General features: G+C 40.1%; 1 protein-coding gene across 1 annotated transcript; it reads left to right on the top strand.

Annotated features, from left to right (window-relative positions):
• Positions 1-1920: 1920 nt before the first annotated feature.
• On the top strand, positions 1921-25388 carry LOC105917705 (programmed cell death protein 10). Its single transcript, XM_012852577.3, has 8 exons — positions 1921-2027; positions 5819-6037; positions 9631-9684; positions 16366-16483; positions 19972-20098; positions 20555-20633; positions 20715-20797; positions 24518-25388. The coding sequence occupies exons 2-8, from the start codon at positions 5948-5950 to the stop codon at positions 24597-24599; spliced, it is 633 nt and encodes a 210-aa protein (XP_012708031.1). The 5' UTR covers positions 1921-2027; positions 5819-5947; the 3' UTR covers positions 24600-25388.
• The last annotated feature ends 1723 nt before the right edge of the window (positions 25389-27111 follow it).

The raw sequence follows: 27111 nt of genomic DNA, 5'->3' as shown, positions 1-27111 counted from the left end.
TAAGTTGTACAGAAGAACAGAAAGACTTATCAAAAGGGGGGAAATGCTGTGCAATTATTAATGGATTAAATGCATATTCAGATAAATATGAAATGTTCAAATAAAAAGAGAAGAAAAACAGCTGTGGATTTACAGAAGAATCTAAAAAAAACTACATGGTTCAGTGTGGACAGGTCACCAGAGATGTTCGATCATCTCAAAGAGCAAAGTTCAATCCATCATCTAAAGAAGAAAAAAACTATGGCACAACTGCAAACCTACAAAAACAAGGATGTCTTAATGCATAGCAGTACATCAATTGGAGCAGGTAAGAGGGCCCTGTTTCATTTTCTTTCCACTTCTAAATATGCGCTACTTGAGTCCATCACAGCTTCCGTGTATATATCCTTGTACTTCTTATTTTACTGTATTCTTATCTGTATTACTGTATTCTAATCTGTATTCTTTTTGTCTGCACCATCAATACCAAGTCAAATTCCTTGTAAGTGCAAACCTACTTGGCGATTAAACTTGATTCTGATTTTGATTAAACTTGATTCTGATTGTAAAAGCCGCTACAGTAATAGGAACTTCAGCAATGAGCAGTAGCCAGATGTGACAAATCAACATTAACTTTGGAATAAGTGAAATAAATCTTAGATTTGTTTTGTCTTTTCATTTTCAGGTTCTTTTGTTCTATTAAACATACAATTACTGTAATGAAGCCACATTTGTAAATTGGAAGTTCATTTGTTGTAACCACCTGGTTTCATCTTTGTATGTACGCAAATGTGCCATAAAACCGTTATACGCGTACATTTCATCAACACATAACACAACCTAACATAATAATACCCAAAAAAGATGAATAAAAGCACCACAAGGCACAGCAGAGCAAAATTTTAAAAATGATAAAGGGTGTCCATCTGCTCCATTTGCTGGCAGGCATCATTTGTACCAGTCTTGAATTGGTGGACAGAGGGTCGACTCAAAGTTGTATTGGGCCTTAAGCAGAATTAGATTTGGGGGCCCCCAAACTGAGAGACACAATTAGGTGGTATGCATGATACATGATAAAAGCAATCAGGTATAATTGGTCAATCTCTACTTAGATGTATTTGTGAATAAACCAAGCTGTGTCACGAGGGAAAGACTAAACTCGCATCAGATTCTAACGATGGTAACATTCAAACAATGAGGATTACACTTTTACAAAGTAAACTTTCAATTAAAAAAAATAAATTTAAGTAATACCTGCAATAGACTGCTGACCTGTCCAGGGTGTACCCTGCCTAGCCCATTGACAGCTGGAGATAGGCACCAGCACCCCTCGTGACCCCACAAGGAATAGATGTGTTAGAAAATGGATGGAGGGATGGAAATTTAAATACTAAACAAACAATAATCTTTATCTCTGCTGAAACCTGTCAGTACATTTTAATAGTATTCTCACTCTCAAAAAAAACAACAACAACAAAAATACACATTTTAGATCCATGGTCTGATCAAATTCAAGCATTAATGGGAATCCCCACTGGTTTGGGGGACCTATACAGCTGCTTAGTTCACTTATGCCTTGGGCCGGCTGTGGGTGGACACATAAAACTATTCCTAGGACCGCAAGGGTCGCCTTATTTTGGACACCCCTGATTTAATTATTGTGCATTATATAGAGTCTTAATTAAGCATATATGTTCTATTATTATTCAGACCTTATCTGTTCTTTAAAACTTTCTCGATTCTTTTTTTTTTATGCCAACTAAATAAATACAGCTATTCCCTGCGAGGGAAAACAAGGTACAAAGTCAGGCGGTGTCTTATCTTTATAATACCTGAAACCGGCAACGCCAAAAATCTTAACCATTTAAACCATACGTCACCGTCAATTTACCCATCTGATTGGATGGCGCATGCTCACACGTAGCAACGGTCCGGAAGCTGTCGCTCGGGCCAGTCCTAAAAAACTTCCGCCTTAAGTTGTAAAGAAAACACAGGAGCTAAAAGGCAGTCGACGGGAGAGCCCACCTATTTAAGAAGTCAGCCAAAAGGTAGCTACTAGCCGTCCTCTGAAACGGTTCCGCGAACAGACGCTACGCTCCCGCAGCACTTCCTGGACGTGTTCTAGCCCAACGGCAGATCCGAATATACAAATTAGCTACGCTAGCACGCAAGCTACGTTTCGCTGCTAACATCGGTCTGCTCGACTGCAGGCCTCAAGTCAATATTCCGAGTTATTAGCCGTAAATCTGTTACGATACACAGCTTCTAGTCGTGATTTGAGTAGCTTAGAGCAACCTGTCAAATAAAATATAATGTCATACCCCGGTTTAGGTTCCAACTCCCACTTTGTTAGTTTTCCTGTTAGCCTAGCATTACCCAAGACCTGCCTGTGTCTCGTTAGCCTTCTGTGTCGCCCTCAGTGGTAAATACATCGCTCCGGTTAGCTTAGGCAAACAAGCAGTAGCGTTTTCTTCACTTTATATGTCTAATATGTTCAGGGTCTGCCTTGCAAGTTGGGTATAAACACCGCTTAGCTGATATTATTTACCATCTTAACCATCAGCTGCCAGAATTGTCGGTTTGATATTTTGCATATGGTGAAATGAGTATGTCACAAACCAATTCCTGTTTTTAGGCATGTGATGCAATTATTATTTTAAAATGTCAAGTGGGAACGTTTGGGAATGTTATCAAGGTGCTCATACAAAAAGGTGCCACTCCCGTCCCCTCCGATTGAAAAATCACCTCTTCCTCATTACAGACTAACTCATGATTGGTTAAAAGGTTTCAGAATGGAAAGGTACATTTTTCCATTCTGTATCTACTCTCACTATTTTCCTAACACAAGAGAGGAGCAAAGTTGTCAGTGTCAAATATGTGGGGTTGTCTGAGCAGTATTATATAATAATCATTGTTAATTTAAAAAGGTGGCTTTGATAATTGAAGTTATTGAACTGACTGGCATCAGTATGACTTTCTCACACCCTGGGGTGTGAGTGTACACAAAAGACTTAAAGCAAAAGGTATTAAGTCATCCAGTTGCTTTTATTTAAAAAAATGCGACCATGGAAAATATCAAATTAATATTCATAATAATAAATTAAAGTACAGTAATTTGTGAGGACAAGTTGTTATTAGGGGAGATTAAGCATCAAACTATGGCGGTCCAGCGAGATTCAAATGGAACATGTTCAATATAATGTTACCTGCAAATCTTATTTGTTCTTTTTCTCTTGAAGCATAGTCTTACACAAAGAGCACAACAGCCAAGCCAAATTTAGTTAGAATTTGCAGGTGGGGGTTGTACAACATATTATATCCTTTAGAGGTTTAATAAGCCGAAATGCAGCTGGTCATAAACTATTGTTGCAATCCACCTCAAACCTCTAAGGCGAAGGTGTTGCATATATTTCCGCAGTGCCTGTTGATGCTCATTCACTGCATACGTATGACTGCATGGGGAACAGTTTGCCTTCATGTGTTTGTCATGGTAAAGTCTAACCATGCCTGATTTTGCCATTAGTATCAGGACTTTGACACAATTGTGACGTTATTCTTGCAAATTTATGGCGTTATTCTTTATTTCAACTTTATTCTCATAATGTCATATTATTCTGATTTTTTTTCAATGTTATTTATTCTTGTACACAATATTATGATTTTATTATTGTTAATTTCCAGTAAAACAATATTGTTTTGGGGCCATCTAAAGTAAATTATTCAGTGAAGGAGTAAATTTTCACAAAAAAAGATGTTTTGAGATTCATTTTACATATTTGCGCGGGGGGGGGGAAAAACTTTGTAGAAATCCAAGTAAAGTTTTAACATTTTTCATGGTTAAAGGCATACATTTCCTATATTAAAACTACTGGGCGGGTTGTGTGCCAGTAAATGCTCCCAAACAGCCCAATTTGCCTGTAAATTAGGGAAAGGCGAAGAAGCCATTCTTTCAGTCAAAAGTAGTAGTAAGATAGTACTGCGCTACTGTTTTTTTTTCTTTTTCTTCTGGTTGGGTGCTGTTTTATTGTATCTCATTAAAAGGACCAAAAACCATAGGAACAGTATTATAGGATCCTTTAGCAGTTCTGCAATAGTAATGTTTTAAAATTTGACACCAGTAACCTACACATGCCTCGTTGGTTCACAAATACCTAATGTCTCGACTAGGGCTGGGCGATATATATTAAAAAAAAGCATATCGATAAAACAGAAATTAAATTGATCGATATCGACAATATCAAAATATATATTTTAAATGTAGTCCTGGCCATTTTATGCTGTTGCTTAGCGACCTATTTTTACATATAGAACACACAATCACTGAATTCAAACTTAACCCTTTATTCAACCAACTTTTATCAAAACTGCAAGTTTTAAAAAATAAAAATAAATGTGTACTCTCTGAACTCTTTGAAGGGGGCGGAGTTTGGTGACGGTGCGGTCCTGGGTCTGCGTTGTGATTGGTTGGGAGGATTTAAATGACTGTAGTATTGACCTACATGGCTAAAATGGAAAAGGAAGGAAACTGTTGTTCTATTGAACTTTTTAATGTCCCTTTTTTTTCTTTCATCGATATACGTCCTATCGATTGGTATACATCGTTATTGAAATATCGTCCAGCCCTAGCCCCGACTCTCCTTTTTCTGCATTATTGTTGTCCTGCTATTCTCTGCATGTCCAGCGCTCACACAGATGTCGTTTTCTCTCATTATGCCACCCTCCCTGGGGGACAAACCTTCCTGAGGATCTGAGGGAGCCTGAGACGGGTGTTGTTTTTAAAACCAAACTACCCATTTAATTTGGCTGTTAGGTTGAAGTTTGATAATAATTTTTTGACGTTCTAATGTTGCTAATATTGCTTTTATTTGTTGAACATTTAAAAAAAATTTGTTTTTTCTGTTGCCATCGTGTTATTTGTATTTCAATTAATGTAGATTTCAATTTTATCAGAATTATTTTGGTCTCTTGATTTCTGTTTACTATTCATATTTTAGGTACATAGGATTTTTGTGTCTTTTTATAGCTATTTCCAGAGTTTCCTCAGTCCATGATTGTGATTTCTCGATTCTCTGTTCTCTATGATTGTGTGATTTATCTATTTAATAGCACTCTTTGTTACACCTATTGAATAAAAAGTGCTCTACAAATAAAGTTTGAGTGATCTAGTCATCAAAAAACTTGCACCGGCCAGAAGTACCACAGCTGCTAACACCTGCTGTCTTTTCATATTATTTTTTGGCTCAGGTCGCTAGTTGTCAAAACATCTTTACACTCAACCTACTCTTTGACTTTTTTTTTGATTTTTTTTTTTTTTTTTGCCCTTTCAACATTTTTATATTACTCTATGCAAATTACCTTGGCGCCAATGATTTGGGCCCTTTTGGCCCACAGATATTTGCCATCAGTGTCCCTGTGTTATTTTACTTTATGTTTAAAATTCTTGTGCTTCAAGTCAAGCAGCAGATGGAGGCAGTTCTGCAACCATGTGAACGATTTTACTTTAAAAATAGCACGGCGAGAGTGAGTTAAACCATCATTTGACCAAATGGGGCATCTGATTCGAAGTTGGTCCAGTAGGGCTTTCTAAGCCGGTTGCTGTCGTGCCACCAGTCAGCAGCCATCTGTTATCGAATAAATGTAATCGAAATTGTACAGATAAATATAATTTGATGCTTTCCATTTACATAGCAATCATCATAAGTATCCCTGTCATCAGGTCAGGATTGGGTCAACCCATTCCCACTACGAGCTATGATTAGGACGTTTGCATTTCACATTGTAATTTCATCACTTCTCATTTGTGTTTGCTTTGTTTTTTTTTTTCTTCTTTTCTTCCCAGACTCTCGTCTCTCTGGATCTTGTGTGGTTTTCAGGGCGTGTGAGTGTGAGTGTGTGAGTGTATGTGTGAGCGTGTTTGAGCTGCAGTTTCCTTTTTACTGTTTTGACAAGAGCTACTCCTCCCTGGAGGATGACAATGGAGGAGATGAAGAATGAAGCGGAGACAAACTCCATGGTATCCATGACACTGTACGCCGTGATGTACCCAGTGTTCAACGAGGTAAAGCAGCCGATGACAGAAGGGTTTGCTCTGCTAGAAAGTCAAAGAGAGGGCGGGTCATAATGATTTTTAAAAGAAAAATTGTTCAAATGTATCATACACAAAGCTAAGATAGAAGTAAAATGAATCCACTTTTCTTTGTGATTGGTTCTTATTATAGCTGCAGAGCTGAGGAGCCCTAAATTCGAAGCAAATATTGTGTCTTTTTTTTTATTTTCAAAGGCCCAGGTACTCTTGACCTGTTCTAACAGCATAATTTTTCTAAATCTGTGTTTAGCTAAATGTCCAGCATTTCCTACGTCTTGTCAAGAACACGAGGGCGGACTTAATCCATCGTTACACAAATTACTTCATTGTAACACAGAATCAACAGCAGGTTGTTGACGAATGCCTCATTTAATCTGCAAGATAGCAATGTGACGTGACCTAGACTAACAACCAGAAATGACGCCAAGCCCTGCATCTTTTCTTTCACATAATTCGGCTGTAGAGGTGGCTCCTACCCAGTTCAGTTGTACAATGAAAGTCGGGATTTGGTCGCTCCTCTCAACAGTAGTAGGGCTGCCACGGACACCTTTTCTATGAATCTGTTGATAACTTTTAAGTTAATGGATCAACTTAAAAATGACAGTGATAGTTTAAGTAATTAGCAGCAAAACTTAGTCCGTACCACATACATAACATACCATAAAGTTGAAACAGGGATTTGCGCTTTAAAATATATGTTTAAAGCATTACAGTAATAAATAAGATGAAGCTTTTTTGTTTATGGCTTCACAAATGTTAAAACCTCAGTATTAATAATGGCCATCATAAGATAGCTAAGATGATAAGTACAAGTCCAGTTGTAGTGCAACTCAACATCAAATAGAAAGTTAACCTTTTCAAACATGGTGCTAGAGACGGTAATATTTCCATGCAAAATGCATATGAAATCTGTTCACCAGCTGTTTGGATTGTTTTATGTGCCTCAGAAAGTCCATCTACATGGACTCACATGGTAACATTACCCGAAACTTTGCATGGGATTCAAACAGGACAAAGTAATAATTGTTGGTCAGCTTCATGTACATAGAATAGAATAATCCTTTTTTATTTTATTTCTTTTATTTTTCCACAGTGGGGGAAATCAGGTACATCAGCAGCAAGTAAGGGAAAAAGTCCACAACAAAGAAAGAACAAATTTACAGTTATTAGAAATGCATTTCACTTCTGAGAGGAAGTGAAATGCATAACTGAGGAGCGGGACCTGAAAGTGAAACAAAATACACCTTGCATAAAAATTAGCAACACACTATCTACAAGATAAAATGGGGGGAAAAACTGTGCAATTAACAGCGGGGGGAGACAACTTATTGAGTAATTTATGTACATTAAGCCTACATGTGAACATACAGCCAGTGTTAAGCAGTCAAATAATGGTCTACAGGTTTCCTCAAACATGGATGGACATGAGTCTAGCAATTATTCTGACTTCTTAGACTGAATTCAACAACTTAAATAACTTACATTGGCCTTTTTTTTCCCTTTCTTTGTGGGCTCATCAGTAGCCCACGGGGCTTCCCCCCTTCAGACGGCTATGCCCCACCCTTCCTGTGGTGTTCAATGAAAGCTTACTAGGCATCCAAATGATTCCCACTTGAAATGCTTCCAGACTTTAAACCACTTCAACCTCAATAACCTAAAAATACATTTATAATCCAGTTTATCGGACAGCAAAGCAGGTGTCTTCTCTGCCATTTTTATTTTGAAACTGTCCAACCGGTTCCAAGAGCCGAACAGGACTAATGCGCAGACTGGAGCCAGGGGCATTTCTGCACAACCCTAAGTAGCTTTGCTAAATAAAGTTGAGGAACATAAAAAAGATTCATATTAACTACGTCAACCGTAAATATTGAGTTCAACTTTATTTATTTTGATGACTAATTGTGACAGCAGTAAAAGTAGATTAGACTAGTAAACGAATTCATGAAACAAGGAAATAACTCCAGTTATAATAACACCAGCCAGTGGGATCAAGCATCACACCACATATCTGCCATATTAAACGATAAACTACCAAATATGCAAAACATGTTAACGGCACATTATCGGTGGGGGGAAAAAATGCCACATACTGAAACGCCAGAACACAGTTAAGTGAAATGCAACTGGATCAGCAGCCTATTAATTACATGTCAAATATTCAGCATACAGCACAATATGACCATGAATGAAACGATGCGTTTAAAGGTCATGCGATTGTCCACAGTAAGCAAATAAAAGCTGTTCACCACAGCAAACAAATGACTTATCCTTTGTTGACAGGCTCTATTATTGATATCCATTAATGGATCGTGTTGTTAAAATAGTTAATTTGAATAAAGACCAAATCTGTTAATGGTTTATCAGGTACACAACATTCACACGCTGTGGGACAAACCACAGTTTACCATCTAACTGCTCCTCCTCCGTCTATGGCATCATACTGCGGCTTGGCCAAAAAAATTAGAACAGTGATCGATGGTGACAAGCCGACACCTCCCTCATCCAGGGTTGTGTCACATCTGTCCAAAGTCTCCTCTCTGTTGCATCTAAATCACTCCTGGTGTCGCAGCTGTTGTTTTGCAACAAGAGGTCCCCTGGGTACATTTGTCAGGCTGTTTGTTTTGGTGTCACCTTAGGGAGGGATGCATTTAAGGCTATGTTCACACTGCAGCCTGAAGTGACCCAATTCCAATTTATTTTTTTTTGTGCCCATATGCGACCTGTATCTGATCTTTTCATGAGTAAACAGAAATAAAGAGACAAAAATATCTCTGATATAATTGAAATCTACAGCAATTGAAGCACAAAACAGTAAAATGCAGAGTGAGCGATGCTTTTGCGTGTTGTCGCCGAAGTCTCCAACTACACAGAGGAAAGTCGCTAGATTTGTCGCTAGTTGCTTTTCTGAGGGGTCTCACTAAATCTAGCAACTAAGCTCCCCCCCCATAATGCCCTTAATGTTGCGCTGTTGTGGCAGCGCTGCAGGTACCTTTCCCATCCAATTGCTACAGTAACCCAGTACCAAATTAGTACTGGTATACCGAACAACCTTAGTTCGTACCTCCATTTAGTTTCCGTGTGAGCCATGCCGGCACCATGCAGTGATGCTAAATCTCTACCAGCGGATCAGTCGGTCACACATTATAATAACTAGCTGTGAATGATGAGTCTTCTGCACACTCAGGGATGCACTTTGTTCAATTGTTAGGGATTCTAAATGTCCAGCGCCAAATTTCCTTCTTAATCGTCAGATATCAATTTTGTGCCCATTGGTTGTGGATTCTGAGCACAATAAACCAATATTAACCTGCAAAAGATGATCAAACGTAACCAGTATGACTGCGTTTTCTTGTTCGCTCGGAAGTCGTGTTCAGTAAAAGTGTTAATGAAGTGCTTTGGAAACCAATAAACACATGAACAAAAAAGTCAAGCGGGATTGATGCTCACATCAGGAGGGCTGGATCTAAGCCTAAAAACACAGGAAGAGTTGAGCTGAGGTGAACTTTATATGCCCCCATTCCCAGTTGTGGTTTTGTACTAATGTCTCTTTTTGTTTCTTCCTTTAGCTGGAAAGGATTAACCTGTCAGCAGCTCAGACGCTCAGAGCAGCCTTCAAAAAGGTAGGTGGATGTATTAATAAAATGAAATTTTGGGATCATACCATTGCCATTATTCTTATCCACATGTGGTCACAATTGGACCGGCTCTAATATAATCATATCCAATTCCTAATATTTGTTTAAAAGTCCCATAACAAGTTCCAGAGAAGCCACATATTGTTGTCTGTGGCTGTTGGAAAGCTTCTGGCATAATTATCGCTCAATTTATAACCTCAGCAAAATGTCTTAGCATGGACCCGGCTTTAGAGCGTGTCCCACAGGCTTCCAGTGTCGCTGAGGTGAAGCTTTTCTAAAACCTTAATTTAGAATTTGATCAAATCCAGACTTGATCTGTGCTAGGAACCTATTATCCTGTTGGAAAAACCGTTTGTGTCAAAGTTTCAGTCGTCTGGTGACCGTTGAGGTGGCCGTCCTCCGTTATTCCATCCACTCTGCAAAGCGCCAGCAAAAAGGCCCTGAAGCATTATGCTGCCACCTATATGCTGGACAGTACAGTGTCTGCATGTATGAAAGCTTTACCTTTACTCCTCCAAACACGTCTAACTCTTCTCCCTGAGGCATTTTTGCTTATTCATACGGGCAGATCTGTTTCCTGTTTTCCGGTGGTTTGAATATTTGCGCCGTTTTTTTCGAATTCTCGTCACTACATATAAAAAATAAATAAATTAATGGAGGTAAACTGCTACCGGTCAGGCTGCAGCAGAAAGGGATTCTGGAGCTGGTGGAGGAGGTGAAAGCTCTCCCCCATCAAAGTGCGGAGAAGGACTAGAGGATCGCGTACCTGGAAAACGGAGTTTCTGACCTTGAGCTGTGTACGAGAATGATGTTATCGTCACTGGACTACAGACAACGCCCTACCGTAGAAAAACTCATAGACCTGCCGTCATCATGAGGTTCATCAATAGGAAACACAAAACTGCTTAAACAAGGAAGGAAGCTGAGGGGAACTAACTTCTGCATACATGAACATCTGATCAAGAGGAACGCTGATATCGCCAGGAAAGCCAGGATCCTGAAGGAGCAGGGAAAAATCCAGGCAATACGGATGTCAAACTGCAAGACTTTTATTAAACTGAACGGATCACCAGAGTAGGCAAAGGTGTTGCGTCATCAGGGATACCAGACGCTAATGCCAATTATACTATTTCCCAAACAGGATGGCACAATCAGTGCATACTGACCCACTGACAGTCGCACACATCGTGCCGATAGCTGAGACTATGGACTGCAAACATCTGGAGCTGAGAACCTTTGACTACACTGAGCTCAGAGGACAGGACATAGAGGAGGACGTTGACCCAGAAAAACATTTTTATTGTGACATAATTAATAACTGCAGTTGCTACACTGAAGAGCAAAACAGGACAGTTAAAACAGACACTAATCTGTTATACATTTCACAGTTGAAGCTTGCACGCAAACATCAAAGCCTATCTAGGCCACTTCACACAAGTATTTAGCATTTTCACTGTTTCAAGTACAAATGGAGGCCATTTTCCAGCAACGTAAGCTTTCAGTCCGCTCTTAAATATACAACGTAAGATACATAAGAAAATATCCAATGCCAAGTTCTTCTTGAGGTCAAATTAAATGTTTATTTCTAACAATATGTACGAATGCTAGTAGAAAGGTAACATGCAAGCAAATACATATTGTTTACCTTGATACAGTCTTGCCTAACAAACTACTGCTCGGTTTATTCTTACTCACATCCATATAAAGTGACCAGTCCCACCAGCTCTACCCTACACTACTTTCTACATCATGTACTCTAACACCACAGGGTGTCTGCTACATCAAACTAATCAGAGCTACAATGAGAAATCGTAGTTGCCCCCCTCCCCATTTCTATCTTGGTTTCATCTGACCACATGATATTCTCCCATTGCTCTTCTGGATCATACAAATGCTCTCTGGCAAACTTCAGCCGGGCTTGGACACGTACTAGCTCAAGCAGGACATGAGTCTCTCTCGCCGTGGTGTGTTACTGATGGTAACCTTTGGTACTTTGGTCCCAGCCTGCTTGCATATTGTCGATTCCCTCTTCCCAGCCTGGAGCAGGTCTACAATTTTCTTCCTGGTGTACTTGGACAGCTCTTGGTCCTGGCCATGGTTGAATTTGGAGTCTGTCTGTTTGAGGCTGTGGACAGGTGTTTTTTATACAGATAGCGAGTTTAAACAGCTGCCATTAATACAGGTAACGAGTGGAGGACAGAAGAGCTTCCTAAAGAAGATGTTGCAGGTCTGTGAGGGCAAGACATCTTGCTTTTTATTGATACGTATTTTCCACCATAATTTACAAATAAATTCTTTAAAAATCCTACAATTTCCCCCCCCCCCCCTCCTTTTGCCTCTCATAGTTGAAGTGTCCCTATGATGAAGACGAACAGACCCCTCATCTTTCTAAGTAGTAGAACTTGCACATTCAGTGGCTGACTAAATGCTTTTTTACCCCACTGTAGATATTTAAATATAAGAATAAAATAAATTGTCTTGTATATGGAATATATTATTAGAAAAGGATCCAAATAACTTAATTATCCACAATATTTTTACTAGCAACAACGCAATTATTGACAATAAGGCTGCGGTTTTGTCAAATAAAATCCCTGAGATTGTAGCTGTTAACAAATGTAAAAAAATAAAAGCTCCACTGACTGTGATAACATTGATATGACCACAATCAAAATACTTATTGACGTAATTGTTAAACCACTGATTCATATCTGTAACATCTCTTTCCAAACTGGTCGATTTACTAACAAAATCAAAACTGGAGATGGACACTGGTTCACAAATTATAGGCCTGTTTCTCTACTCCCATAGTTTTCCAAGATTTTAGAAAAACTTTACGAACAGACTGGAAAATTTAATTGCTAACACAAACTACTTTAGATGCCAGAGATCCTCAGCATTGGCAGTCCTGGAATTATCAGAGGAAATCACCACCTCTATGGATAAAAAGAAGTTTGCAGTGGGTCCCTTTTTATTGATCTAAAACAACATTTGACACAATAGAAATTTTATTCTGGAGTGGATGAAGAACTATTTAAGTAGCAGGCAACAATTTGTGAAAATGGGTGGATGTCAGTTGACATCCTTGGCCATTGCTTCTGTTGTCCCCCAGGGGTCAGTATTGGGAACAAAACTGTTTATTCTCTACATGAATTACATGTCAGGTTTCAAAACTATTAGTCTGTCTTGTTTGGAGATCATACAAATATTTTCTGTTCAGGTGAGAGCTTGGAGCAGCTCTTAGATGATATCACTCCAGAGATGAATAAACTAAAAAAACTAGTTTGGCAAAAAAATAAATCATATTTTATAATTATAAAGGAATATAGATGTGTGAAAGTCATAATAGGTGGTGTAAAGGTGGAAATAGTAAATTAAATAAATTCTTGGATGTGGTTATTGACTACCAAATCTGTTGGAAACCTCATTAAACATGTTCAGACTAAATTATCTAGAAGCATTGCAACTCTTAGTAAAGCAAAACATTTTCTGAATTATAAAGCATTACACATTCCCTACTGTTGACAGATTTTTACCAAACCTGAGCTATTGTGTAGAAGTCTGGGGTCACACCTACAGGACATCAGTGAAAAAAGAAAAAGCCATTAGGATGGTTCATAGGGCTGGCTGTCACCACCCCACTAATCCATCATTCATTCATTCATAGATCTAGTAGAATTTCAAACCCCACATTTCATGTATAAAACTAGAAATAAACAGCGACCAGACAGCGTACAAAGACGTGTTGAGAGAGAGGGAGGGTATGATAACAAGGATAACCTAAATTTCAAAATCTTATGTGCTCTAACAAACACGAAGAGAATGTGCATTTCAATATATGGTGTGAAGGTCTGGAACAGACTCGGCGTTGGATTAAAGGAACGTCCAAGCAGGAGTTTAGGAAAAGGCTCAGACTGGTTTTCTTAAAAAGATGAGAGATGGAAGAACAGAGAACACCAGTGGGTGCTTTTAGCCCCGTCACACGGGTGAATACTTTGGCAATGGTTGTGGTAGAGTGGGCTAAGGGCAGATGTGAATATGTATGTTTATAATGTACAGTATATTGATTTATTTGCTTAATCAGAATCAGAAATACTTTAATAATCCCAGAGGGAAATTACTGAGTAGTATGTACTCATGTGTAAAGTAGGAATCAGGAAGATTGTTGGTGTTAAGGAATATAGGAAGTAGAAGTAGGGTGATGAAATAACTTTCACTTCTTTATACCCCTTTTCAGACACAATAACTAAATTCTATATAATATTAATATGATTATATATATTATATAATTGAAACACAATGTATCTGTTAAATTCATATTTTCACTGCATTACAAATAAATCCTAATAAATTAAATAATAATTCAGGTCAAAGGTTTAGCTGAGCAGGAAGGTGTTTATTTTAGGGTAGGTGAACCAACACCTGCCTTCCCTGGGAACAATAACAATCATTTTCCCACATCATTAGGGACATGGCAGGCTTCATGCATGCTTGGTGCTTCCTAGAATATTCCTGCCCATTCTTATCAATTTACCTTCGTCTGAGGATGACAGGTTGGATGAGATGGCCGATAGTGGGTCTTCCTGTACCAGTGATCCAAAACAAACATCAAAACTTTCAGTGATGGAAAAAAATTAAAGGAACACTTTTCAATCAGAGTATAATATCAAGTCAGTTAAATTTCTGGAGTGTCGACCTGGTCTGTAATAGAGGGGGTTGTTAATTGGTGTTCTGGTGGTAATGAAACAACAACAGGGGCACTAAAGGGGCAATAATGAGACCACCCCTACAGAGGCTGCACAGGTAGACACATCCAAGACTTTGGTTGATAATTTCCATTTTCTGGGCCGACTGGAACCCGAGGGATCCTGTGGGGGGTACTCGGGGAGTATGGAGTACCGGGCCCTTTAATAAGGGCTGTCAGGTCTCTGTACGACCGGTGTCAGAGTCCTGTCCGCATTGCCGGTAGTAAGTCGGACTCGTTTGCGGTGAGGCTTGGACTTCGCCAAGGCTGCCCTTTGTCACTGATTCTGTTCATAACTTTTATGGACAGAATTTCTAGGCGCAGCAAAGGTCTTGATGGGATCCATTTTGGTGGCATTAGGATTGCGTCTCTGCTATTCGCGGATGACGTGGTCCTATTGGCTTAATCAGGGCGTGATCTACAGCTCTCACTGGAGCGGTTCGCAGCCGAGTGCGAAGCGGCCGGGATAAAAATCAGTGCCTCCAAATCCGAGACCATGGTCTTGAACCGGAATAGGCCTTCTCCGGGTTGGGGAGGATGTGCTGCCCCTATTGGAGGAGTTCAAGTATCTTGGGGTCTTGTTCACAAATGAGGGGAAGATGGAGCGGGAGATCGACAGGCGGATTGGTGCAGCGTCTGCTGTGAAGCGGGCGCTGTACTGATCCGTTGTGGTAAAGAGAGAGCTGAGCCAAAAGGCAAAGCTCTCGATTTACCGGTCGATCTACGTTCCTACCCTCATCTATGGTCAAGAGCTTTGGGTCGTGACCGAAAGAACGAGATCCCGGATACAAGCGGCTGAAATGAGTTTTCTCCGTAGTGTGTCTGAGCTCACCCTTAGAGATAGGGTGAGGAGCTCAGTCATCCGGGGAGGACTCAGAGTAGAGCCGCTGCTCCTCCACGTCGAGAGGAGCCAGTTGAGGTGGCTCGGGCATCTGGTCAGGATGCCTCCTGGACGCCTCCCTGGTGAGGTGTTCCGGGCACGTCCCACCGGGAGGAGGCCCAGGGGAAGACCCAGGACACGCTGGAGGGACTATGTCTCCCGGCTGGTCTGGGAACGCCTTGAGATTCCTCCTGAGGAGCTGGCCCAAGTGGCTGGGGAGAGGGCCGTCTGGGCCTCCCTACTGAAGCTGCTCCCCCCGCGACCCGACCCCGGATAAGCGGAAGAAAACGACGGACGGAAATAACCCAAACAATACAACACAGCTTGACACAAACCAAATAATAGGGCTCTGTGTACTTTGAGCTGGTTTGTTTTTACTGAATACCAACGTACTAGTAGTTTGCTGTTTAAAAAGGGATAACTTTTTATCTGAGTCACTCACCTGAGGAGTAATCTAAAACACCACAGCAGCAGTCTGCACCTGTACTCAGATGTAGTACTCTTCATGTGCCACCAGGGGTCGGGCCAACTCTTAAAATGCAATTGATTTACAAGGAGAAGTTTTCAAATTGATCATTTGACAACGTGTTGGACTTGTCTTTATTATACTTTTATTTTCACTTATGTTCCACATTGCTGTTCATTTAATAGATTTCAAGTTGTTTCTGAAAACATACTGTGCCTTTCCCACAAAGTTTTCATTTCCTTATAGCAAAATAAGCTTAGCTGTCTTCTTGCCAAATCATACATTTGTATGGAATTCAATGACTTCACTAAACTAACCCCTCTTTAAATAAATCAAATGGAGATAAGAGCCCCTTATTTTACTATAAGCCTTTCTGGTTGGCTGTTTTGTGATCAGCCCCCCTGCTGCTGCTTACTGACTGCTGTAGTGGAGTTTGAATTATTTAGAGGGGGGGGATTCTGTGCCTTCATCTGAACTGCTCACAGCTCAAGCCTGGCGTCATGTTACCTTTTCCTAAATAAGACAGGTGTGCTGCACCGCCCTCGTCTCCCATGCATATTTTTCTTCTGTTGCCAGGCGGAGCGGGAGAATCCCGGTCTGACACAGGACATCATAATGAAGATCTTGGAGAAGAAGAACGTGCAAATTAACTTCACCGAATCCCTGCTGCGCATGGCTGCGGACGATGTGGAAGGTGAGCGACGAAGACAACGGGATTCTGCCATGTTACGATCTAAATGGCCTCCTTGGGTTCATAAGTGATGATGCAGCAGCTTCTTCTGATCTCAGCCTGCAGTTTGAGGCGTACGCTCATGGTGCTGGTCATGTCTGTTAGCTTTTATTAAATCCATTTTTATTGTAGTTTCATAATTTGAAAATAATAAAATGACCAAGACTCACATTGACACAAATATTCATAGCGGTACCTTTTTAAAATAAATTGTAGCATTTATGAAAGTGTATCTAACTTTTTTCAGTTGATCAACATGGCTAGGATTGTTTATTCATAGTCCATCACTTTCTGTTTCTATGGGTTATAAATATGACATACCACAGAGACAATTTCTTTTAGCCATTGGCCGCTAGACTCGAAGACAACCTACACTATTATTTTCACAGTGAGATAAATGGGGGAGATGAAAACCTCAAAGCAGCCGTTGAAGAGCTGCAGCGAGAAGTGACCCTTGGCCATTACAGCAACCATTAAACTCTAATTTATCATCCGCTTGTTTCAGAGTGATGCCAGAAAAGAGCCTTTTGTGTGCGAGCACATAAACGTGGATTTTAATAAACTTTATTGGGACTTAGCTGGAACTGTGTGCTTTGTCCAGACAAGACTAGATTGAGATTTTCAGCAACCTGCTAGCCACATAGATTTGGTGTGAAGTAGAGATGCAAACAAATATTCTGCTTTTGATTAATTGTTGAATAATGTTTTATTAGATTACATTTTATTCCATCCAGTTAACGGATATTATTTGCTTTTACGGACCTGCTTTCAGTGTTGTAGTGTTGCTGCCATCTAGAAGAGGGCGTACTGCTCACCCTTTATGCAGAGCCAGGTAATCATGGCTGACGTAGGGCAACCAAATTTAAAAAAAACAAATGTGGGACAGCAAGATGCTTGTGAGGGACAACGCGGGACACTATACCAACACTATGACGATGTCATAAACTTTAATGTAACACAGATCACACATTACATTAGTCAGTTTCTGCTTTGCCTGTTCCATAAAACGTTTGCCTGTTATATAAAATACATTAATAAAACGCATTATTTAAAGGTATAGTGGACAATGTTTTTTCAGCTTCCAGTTCCAGGGGATCATCATATCTATTGGTTGTCCCACATGCCAATCATTGTGACGAAGAGGAGCCCATTTAAAGCATACAAAGAGGAATGTCGGTTTTTAAGTCAGGAAGTCTGTTTTGGTTCCTGCTTAGTGTTCAGTTGCCAGCACTATTGACTGTATTTTAAACCCCCTCAGGGATAGTTTAATTTATGATTTGTTTTTAAGTTAATCTTTAACCTAAACTGTCTTTAAATTACAGTTTTTAATCTCTGTTTAGGAGGGGTTGTAAGCGCTTTGCATATTTTATTCCATTCTATTCAGTAACCTCACAGGTTACTGCTATATTGTATCTTAGAAATATGTCTAAGTTTAATAATGGGTAAGAAAACCACAATTATTCAGTCACTATCTAATACAGTTGGTACAAAAGTGTTAAAATATAATGAGGTCCTTGTTTTTTTTTTCTTGTTTTTTTTCTTTTTTTACTTTACTTTGCATGTTGTAAAAAAAGAGACCTTCATGATACGGAAAACCCTTTTGATGCAAGAGGCAGCCACTTAAGGAAGTGGCTGGTTGATTGTTAGTTGATAAGATAAAGTGACTTTAGATCGGGGGTTAAAGTTCTCCGTTGCTGCGACGGATTTCCGTCATTTGGAAAATGAGCGCAAATTGTTCCGTCTACACTTTTTATTCAAGGTTTTAAACTGAAGCTGCTCTCAATGAATAAAACCTGGCAGAACCGGGACATTAGCCAATCAGAAAGAGAATAGGGCGGGTCTTTGCAAAGCGAACATTGCCAGTCTGAGCTTCATCGTTGTTCATCATTCATCATTATACCTTTTGGAAGAGCATCTCAAACTGGCCACAGATGCATGAATGAAAGTAGCGGTGATCAAAGGTTTTCTTTTGGTTTATGCAAACCAGCAGGTCAGAAAGTGGAGCTGACTGTCTGACAACAACTTCCATCAGTAAGCTTTTCTGTCGCTGCTCCTGCAGTTAATTAATGAATTATTTCCACCTGTGGCCATGTCACCTTTCAGCGTTTATTTACTGGCTTCCAGCAATTTGGCTGATAAACACGGCGACCAACCAGAGACCTCCTCATTATTCACTGTTAAGCTTTATTTAAAACTCAAAGAGTAAAGCGCTAGCTCAGGCTAATTTAGCATGACGCACTTCTTTTTTTTTTTGAAGAAGAAGAACGGGTGAAATGTGAAACAATGTCCCGCATTTGACTGATTCCGATTTGAAAAAGTAAAAAAATAATAATTTCACCTGCTCTTTTCTGAACCAAAGAGGGCAGAGCTGCAGTCAGAGCGGCTATCAGTCAATATGCAGCAGCTCCACCTGATGAGCCGCTGCGCACCAGGACACTTAATAAAATGACAAGGATTTTGATGTGTACAGATTATTAAGGAAACTACATCAAAAAAATAAACTGCAGCTACAACATGGACTGGAGAACGGGTTCTTAATTGCTGTGCAATAACGAGCAAAGCAGAGACGAATTATTGTAATGTGCGATCTGTGTTAAACCAAAATTAATGACATCATAGTGTTGGTTATGTGTCCTGCATTGTCCACGGTTCTGGTTGGTCTTGTATGTTCATATGATTAATTTATACTGAATGTGACAGTGGAGTTAATGTTCAGGTGTGAAGTAGATGATGTAACGATGAAAGCTTTGTACTAGTTGTAGTTTATGGAGGTTTTCTGGAGGACAGGGAGGGAAGGGAGCTGAAACTGTAAAGTGGACTGTGGACCAGTTTGGTGAAAGTGTGAAGGAAGAACTTGATGAAATGAAATACTAAAATATGAAAGTTAACCAGGTGATGTTATGGATGTGGAAAGTGAAGGAGAGGATGGAGAGGCTGTCCAGGATGACACCAAGGCTCTGAAGCTGAAACGTGGGACAGAGACAGGAATGGTCACTGCATATTGTAAAACTACCAGATTTGGTTAAAGTTGACTTTGCACAATAAGCAAGTGAGGTAACTAATGTGGCATTATTTCTACGGTCACAGGAATATATGGGCTGCCTTGAAATTTTTTTTTTCAGTCAAACTGATTATTTTTGCTTTAATCCATGCTTTAGATTAACTAATTTATCAATAACTTGCATCCTGTGAACTCAATGGTGAATATGAGGAAAAGGATCAAAAGGATTCAAAACCTTTGGCCAAATCAACACATCCTTGTTCTATGGTCATTTCATGTAATAGTTGTACATAATCTGAGTGGCGAGCTGAATGGCGGCATAAAGCAGGTGCCAGGTCTTTGGACGATCTAGCGAGTGTGCGGATAGGAAAGATCCAAGATCCCTCACTTTGCTTGCTCTGTTATGAAATTCTGGAGAACGGGATGAATGTTTTAACTTTTCCTCCTGCAGAGTTCATGATCAGCCGGCCTGGACAGGAGTTCCAGGACCTGAACGAGAAGGCCAGAGCTCTGAAACAGATCCTTAGCAAAATTCCCGACGAGATCAACGACAGAGTACGGTTTTTACAAACTATCAAGTGAGTGCAAGCAATCTCTATTTTATTCTAGTTCAGTAGAAGAAAATGTTTTAATTATTGCCAACGTATTCTGGATTTGTAGGACAAGGGCCCACTTAAACGTGAATACTTGCAGTATCTTATGTTATGGTTCTAGCCTACAGGCAGTAAAATCATTGACTATAGAGCTCTGCTTAATCTTTAACCTGCAGCAGAGTTGTGAAAATGTCCCCGAGTACCCACTTTGTTTGCTTCAAGTTAATATGTGAACAGTGGGTTACAGTTCTGTATTAATATTTGCTCTAGCTTATTAGCACAGGTTTGTTTGTAGTGTATTTTTACATTTACAGGTAGAAATATTTTTTTCTTTATTTCCTATTCTTATTTCCTGTTCCAACTGTGAAAGGGGAGCCTGGAGGTGTTTAAATATTCTGTGAGGTCATGTGTTTCTTACCGATTGTCGCCTCTTCTGCACAGAGACATAGCCAGCGCTATAAAAGAGCTCCTGGATACAGTCAACAATGTCATTAAGAAATATCAGTACCAGAATCGCAGAGTGAGTACCGGACACACAAACGGTTCTGTAACCATTCAGCGTGTCATGCCTCTGTCTGATCATGTGTCTCTGCCCTCCAAGGCTCTGGAGCACCAGAAAAAGGAGTTTGTGAAGTACTCAAAAAGTTTCAGCGACACCCTCAAAACATACTTCAAAGACGGAAAGTGAGTCGCAGATGTTGTTGCTGCTCGTTAATTATAAGTTGTAGTGTAGAATGGGAAAGTTTATGTAAGATATACAACGATAGTCAGAAGTTTACATGTATGTCTTTCGTTTTGGGTTTTTAATGATGCTTTGGAACCCTGCTCTTTCAGACAGGCATGATTTTCCAGGTTTAGTTCATTTTAAAAACAAGGATTGGGTTAAGACATTCATTTTTAATTAAAGACTTGTACAGGATCAATAATATATTTAGGCTATAATATTCACATACACCCTAAACTAAGGTTTGGTTAGATGTCCCTTTGCAAGTGGCAGAGAAATGGCCCTTTTTGTAACCATCAACAAGCATCTTGCATAATTCTGGATTAATATCTGATCCACTTTTCTTATCAGAAATGGTAGAGCTTGTTTAAATGAGCAGGTTTCCTGTCACAGATCGAAAGATACTGGTTTATACTGACCAAAGTGAAGTCAGTTTAACTTCAGCATGGACTCCTGACCAAGAGAGAAGTGCCTGTTCCAAAATTCTAACTTTTCAGAAAACTGAGAAGAAATTCTTCCTCAAATTCTAGCCCTTAAATCGTGGCAACTTACAGAACAATGACCCAAAACGTACATCAAAACTGATATAGGAATGGATCAATTACTTTCAACTTTATTCATCTATATGTCCCCAAAGAGAAGGTGGTTTATGGCAATGATTTAAGTATTTGCAGGTCGGCTGGTAATTGTTCCACCAGTATGCAATCGTTAAGAAATAGCCCGACCCTTGAACTTGTACTGCTGACTACAGCTTTGTCTATAAAGTCCATTTAAAGTGTGTATTTTGTACCATCCTGGGGAAGAAAAGAACTGCTCAATATGGAAGCCTATGGTTAATGTTTAATTTATGCTGATAATGAGTGTATGTGAACGCCTAAATGGCTCTATACTATAAAGGCTGGTTTATGGTTGACGCACATATGTTCAGCATGGAAATGAGACGACCACAACGTCTACAGCATTTTTGCTCCGTGCTGCTTTTCCTCTGATGTAGCACTGTTCTCACCAGCATTGTGCTCCTATGCCAAGTGTAGTACTTCCCACTACACGTAAAAGTAGAAAACAGTTGTTTCTAACATTTTAAAGCTTTTTCATTTCTTCCAAGAGTGACAGCGATTTCTGTCCAGGAGTTAATTTGTAAGAAATAGAATGCAGGGTTCTCATCAGCAAATTTCAGCGTAATGGACCTTTTAAGTGTCAAAGTTACGCTGAAATTAGAGCGTTACACTAATTTTTAATGAGCGTAATGGTCAGTACAACCCGGATCAGTGTGACACTGAGGTTTGAAAGCAACATAGAAAAGTCAGTAAAGCTCTTGAACGTGCAGCAGCATTTCTAGAAACCTCCCGCACCACATTAGCTAACGCTAGCTTTTATTAGCTTGACGAACGGCTCCCTTCGAGCTGCCGAACACAACACTACGCTTCGGGAATACATCCAGGGAACGGATCAACACACCAGCCTCCCAACACACCAACACGCACTCACCCCGCCAGCCGTTCACCGTTACGCTGAACAAAAATAGTCCTGGTGAGGACCCTGGAAATGTAAAGCAATCAGCTTTTATTTAGTAAAGCAAAGTTAATTTATCTATTTTATATATTTTATTTAAAAAAAGATTCAAATGGGCTTTACAGATAGCGTCTATTCCCCATCTTCATGTCCTTGTCTTCCTGTATGCAGCGGATGAACATACCGTCTTCTTTTATGTCTCAAGCCCTTCGTTTATTTCTGTTTACCTGCCATAAACACCAACTATTCTTCATGATCATTTACAATACCACACGTGCCATTTTGGAAGTGTGACATCAACTGTTTCTTCTTTTAACTGCATTTTCGCTGGTTATGTTGAATACTGCCCCCTGTGTTTTGGGCGAATACTGCAACTACGTCCGTGTCAAGTATAAACGTCTACAGCGCTTCTATGGGCTTGTGAGGCAACCCAACGCGTCAGTATAACTCGGGCTTTAAGAATTTGCGCGAGCAGAAACCTTTGGCTGCGCGGATCGTCGTGGTAGCCAAGATGGCGCAATATGGCCATGCGGACGTCAGGGATGTGTCAAGTATTAAGCAGGCTTTAGGCATTAAGAGGACTGGCTGCAAACCTTAGAAATCACTTACTGCATGTGGTGGACGGATGATATTCAATATAAACCAAGTAACATATTAAAGTTATTAACTAAGTTAGTTACTAACTAAGAACTACCATATTTAACCTAAACTGTCTAAACTGTAAAGGTGTAACTAACATAGTGCGCTACTATTAGATTGCAGTTTGCTTTGGATAATATGACATAAATTTGGTCTAGTTTTCACTCTACTAGAAACAAAAATGTTAAGGTGCAAGGCGAACAAAGCCAGTAATGCAGAGACATCATTCAGTTTAAAGTTCAGCTAACATTACAGCTTATGGCTAAAAAAAAAAAAAAAACTCAGTTTCTCCAAAAATGTTTATAATAATAGTACAAAAGCAAACATAGTTGCGTTTAATATAGAGGTATAATTGCCTACAGAGCTTATCTTTGAGTTTTCACAGGTCATTTGCAGCCTCCATCTGATGGTTTAGCCAAAAAGGTTTCTGATCTCCTGTATTTTATCAATTCCAAAGTCAACACAGCCATCTGCCAGCAAGTGTTGGAGCACTTCCTGCTCCCTCTTGCTCACAATGTTTATGGGGATGCAAAAGGTTAATCGCATATACTCAGTGGGGACATACACATGTTCAATAAAGGCTTGTTCACACGGCAGGATTTTAAAGTAGTCGGCCGATTTTCAAACCTGAGAGACGCCACACGTGACGATAAAAAATCCTAGATAAAACAGGTTTGCTCTACAGTGTGTGGCGTCCGGCCAGACGGCGAGCTCAACACGCCAACGTTTCAGGAACGTTCAGATACCAGACGGGAAATCCTGCGAATCCTCTGAAGATTAAACGTGAGTTCAGAGTAAATAAACATGAACGACAAAGAAGAAGAATGCTGATAGTTTGTGGACTGATTTTAACGGAGAAAAAAACTTAAAATAAAAGGCATTGGTTAAAGATGCGGAGACAACGCGGCCGACTTAGTTTGCTGCATTCTGCTGTGGAGCAGAGTTGTTTTTTCCCTCTCTCTCTCTGGGTTTCCCTCATGGTGCTTTCTGATTGGCTACACGTCACATTCAACAGGCTGTGTGCTCGTTTGTCATCAAGGAACACCAGACAGGCTAGGATATCAGGGCAAGACAATCCAACATGTTGAATCTCCCTGATTTGGGGTCCTGACGTTCCACGGAGCGGACCTGATCGCTCTTAACACACCACACACGGCAGGATATTCTCTTTAGATTATTTTAAGAGACACGCAGAGATCGGCGCCTCTTGGAAGGGGAAATCGGGTCAAAAATGGTGCTACAAATCCTGCCATGTGAACCGGCCATAAGCATACATTTTTGTTTTAGAAATAGTTATAAATTCCTAATACTGTAAGTTTCTAAAAAAAATATTTTAGTTTTCATTCAACTGTAACACAATGCAAATTCACACTTTAGAAAGATGAGGAGGAATGTCTTCAGTAATTCATCTGCACATTTGTTAGCAAAGTCTGTTGTTTGACTTTTGGAACCCACATTTCTTTTATTTATTTCCAACTTGTTAAAAATTAAGTTGCATGAACTATAATAATTTTTTTTTTCGTTTCCAGGGCAATAAACGTCTTCATCAGTGCGAACCGGCTCATCCACCAAACCAACCTCATACTGCAGACCTTCAAAACCGTGGCCTAGCCCGCAGAGAGCACTGAGTCCCCACCTCCCCCGTCCCGTGGGGAGACACTGCTAAAGTGGCGGAAGCTTGAAGAGCGCCTCGCCCATATATGTAAATTAGAGTTGATTTTAAGGGTCGGGGTCGATTTCATTGGAGTCGAGATTCTAGATTCCAGTTCAAAAGACTGAAAAGTGCCATTTGTTTTATTAATGAGGATTTTCCAGTCTTGAAATGGAACTGAATGGGCCCAAAGTCTCGGTTAAATTGATTTTATTTGGACAGTTTTAATTTATAACCCTGCTCTTGTTCGGGAGGTGGTGAGGCCAGGTGTTTATGAAAGACTAATTGCCATTTTTCTAATATATTCATGTTGATCATTTTACTTTTAGCTTTTCGGTCATGACTACACATCTGAGACCACATTCAGTTAGGGGTGCGTCTCAGCCTTCTTTACTGGTTTTCTCTTCTCGCCTCCTCTTGGTGTCATTTTGCCACGATGTGTTTGCGCAGGATTGACAAAAAAACAACAACAAATCAGTCAACTGGCTCTGGGTGGAAACAGCCGCGAGGAGAGGGAGCAGTGTTGGACATTTTTGAGACTCAGATTTTGTTTCTCGCTATCAGAAGACAGAAAGCCAAATTACTTCCAGCACTGTGTGCGCCTTACAAAGTCCTGTAACATTCCCTCCTCTGAGTGTGATGAAGTGGAACTGGTCCCTGCTGTTTAAGGGGATGTAGAGAGAGAAATTAAACGTCTGTATTTAACTAATGTCTGGTTGCAAATGTTCAAATAAATAGTTTCCAAATGATGTCTCCTTTTTTTTTTTTGGATAGAAAATCCATCTTTACTCTAAGTTAAAGTTACAATGTATCTCCATCTGTAATAGACATTGTAGATCCTTGTCAGCAGATATTTCCACGTTTTGGTGTTTGCTAAAATCGGATGCCATCACTGAGATATTCCATCTAGTTTTCTGGGCTCTCATTTATAAAACCTTGTGTGTCTTCCATAAAAAAAGTGTACGTACGCTAAGAGAAAGAAAATAGCGTGCGCAAAAAAAACCCCTTAATGTTTATAAAACCATGCGCACGCACACCAGCACGCAATTTTCCTTCATAGAGCACAGCTGCACCTGAACGTTTGCGTAGCTGGTTCCGCCTCATGTTCTGCTCTCTACACGCCCACATTCAAGCATCAATGGTCGATGCAAAGCATCTCATGAATGTTAATGTGGGTTGAAAATGGCTCAGCTGATCGTCATTTATCATGGTGACGTGGCAACCATGGAGGAAAAAATGACTAATACTGAAAAATGTCACACAGGAGTTTATTTAATCTGTAAATCAGAGGTAAAAGACATCGACACATCGAGCTCCATGTTGAAACCCCTGTGAGGCTGTGCGTCAGACAATCTGAGGATGGAGGGAGGCCATGAGGAATGAGAGCTCTCCCCCCCGATGATATAAGGAAGCTGACTGGATGCGGACGCTCGGCTGAGCCTTCTGTGCGCTCTGTTTGGATCCAGAAACTGGGAGGTGTAGGTTACAGGATGCAATGTTCGGAGTCTAAAAGCAGCATATTGGCCATTCATCATCATTGGCCAGAAAACCTTTGATCGCTGAAACCGCGTTCCCTTCCAAGTCCTCAATTTGTAGGTCTTCCAACTGCCAATGCACCCACCGTGCAGCATTACGCACGAGTGTATTTGACAGTTTACAGCAATTAAAGTAATAGCCGCACACCTTGTCACAGTTTATCCGGTAATCTCACCCTGGTGATCATCGGGAAGGGGAGCGGGATGGTAGAAAAGCCGGATGAAATGTTGTGCGGACTTTTATTTCAGATTTTAGAAGGTTTATAGTCGACGTTCTTTTAATCATTTGAAGGGTGCTTGTCTGTATTTGTGTCACCAGCGCAAGCATGAATAGCATAGCGGTTTTGAATGCTTATGATGAAGTCGAACTATGATTAAAGTTATATACGGAGTGAAAGTGAAATTGAACGTCTGAGAGGAATCATCACGCAGTGTGGCTGCAAATCACCATTTCACAATCTGCGTCGCCAATTTGCCCCGTCTCCAAAATGAGCATGAGTCAGAGTTGTGGCCAGCCTGGACCACACATCTTCCCGTCAATTTTATTTTTATTATTATTATTTTTTAGTATAAATCGACTTTTGCTTGAAAAGTAACGTACACACTTTTCGGGCCCCGTTTTGTGCGTACGCAAGCGTCCTAAATGAGGCCCCAGGAGCTTTCCTCATACCATAGTATGGAAGTGGAAGTTAATTTGAACTTCCATACTTTCCTGGTAGACTGTTTCTGAAACAAACAAATGTTCTGCTGAATGATGCAGTGCAGCCTCTCCTCTTGCTGCGCACTGCCAGCCAGCGTGTTGAAAAGAAGCTACTATGTATTTAACATAGCTCTTCAGAAATCAAACTAAACAATAATTTTACTGAAGATTTTAGGCTGACAGTGATATACTGGCTATTTGTGCTATATTTTGGAAGCTGAGAAGTTTGGGAACCAC

This window comes from Fundulus heteroclitus, chromosome 19 (assembly GCF_011125445.2).
Source record: "Fundulus heteroclitus isolate FHET01 chromosome 19, MU-UCD_Fhet_4.1, whole genome shotgun sequence".
Lineage (NCBI taxonomy): Eukaryota > Metazoa > Chordata > Actinopteri > Cyprinodontiformes > Fundulidae > Fundulus > Fundulus heteroclitus.
Note: the sequence above shows the minus strand (reverse complement) of the source record. Positions and strands in the feature narration are given on the sequence as shown.

Excerpts from the sequence above, each read along its gene's own strand:
- LOC105917705 (XM_012852577.3), top strand. The coding sequence starts at position 5,948 with ATGACAATGGAGGAGATGAAGAATGAAGCGGAGACAAACTCCATGGTA. Across the intron at positions 9,685-16,365 it reads TCAGAGCAGCCTTCAAAAAG|GCGGAGCGGGAGAATCCCGG; the intron begins GTAGGTGGATGT and ends TTCTGTTGCCAG. Across the intron at positions 20,634-20,714 it reads ATCAGTACCAGAATCGCAGA|GCTCTGGAGCACCAGAAAAA; the intron begins GTGAGTACCGGA and ends CTGCCCTCCAAG.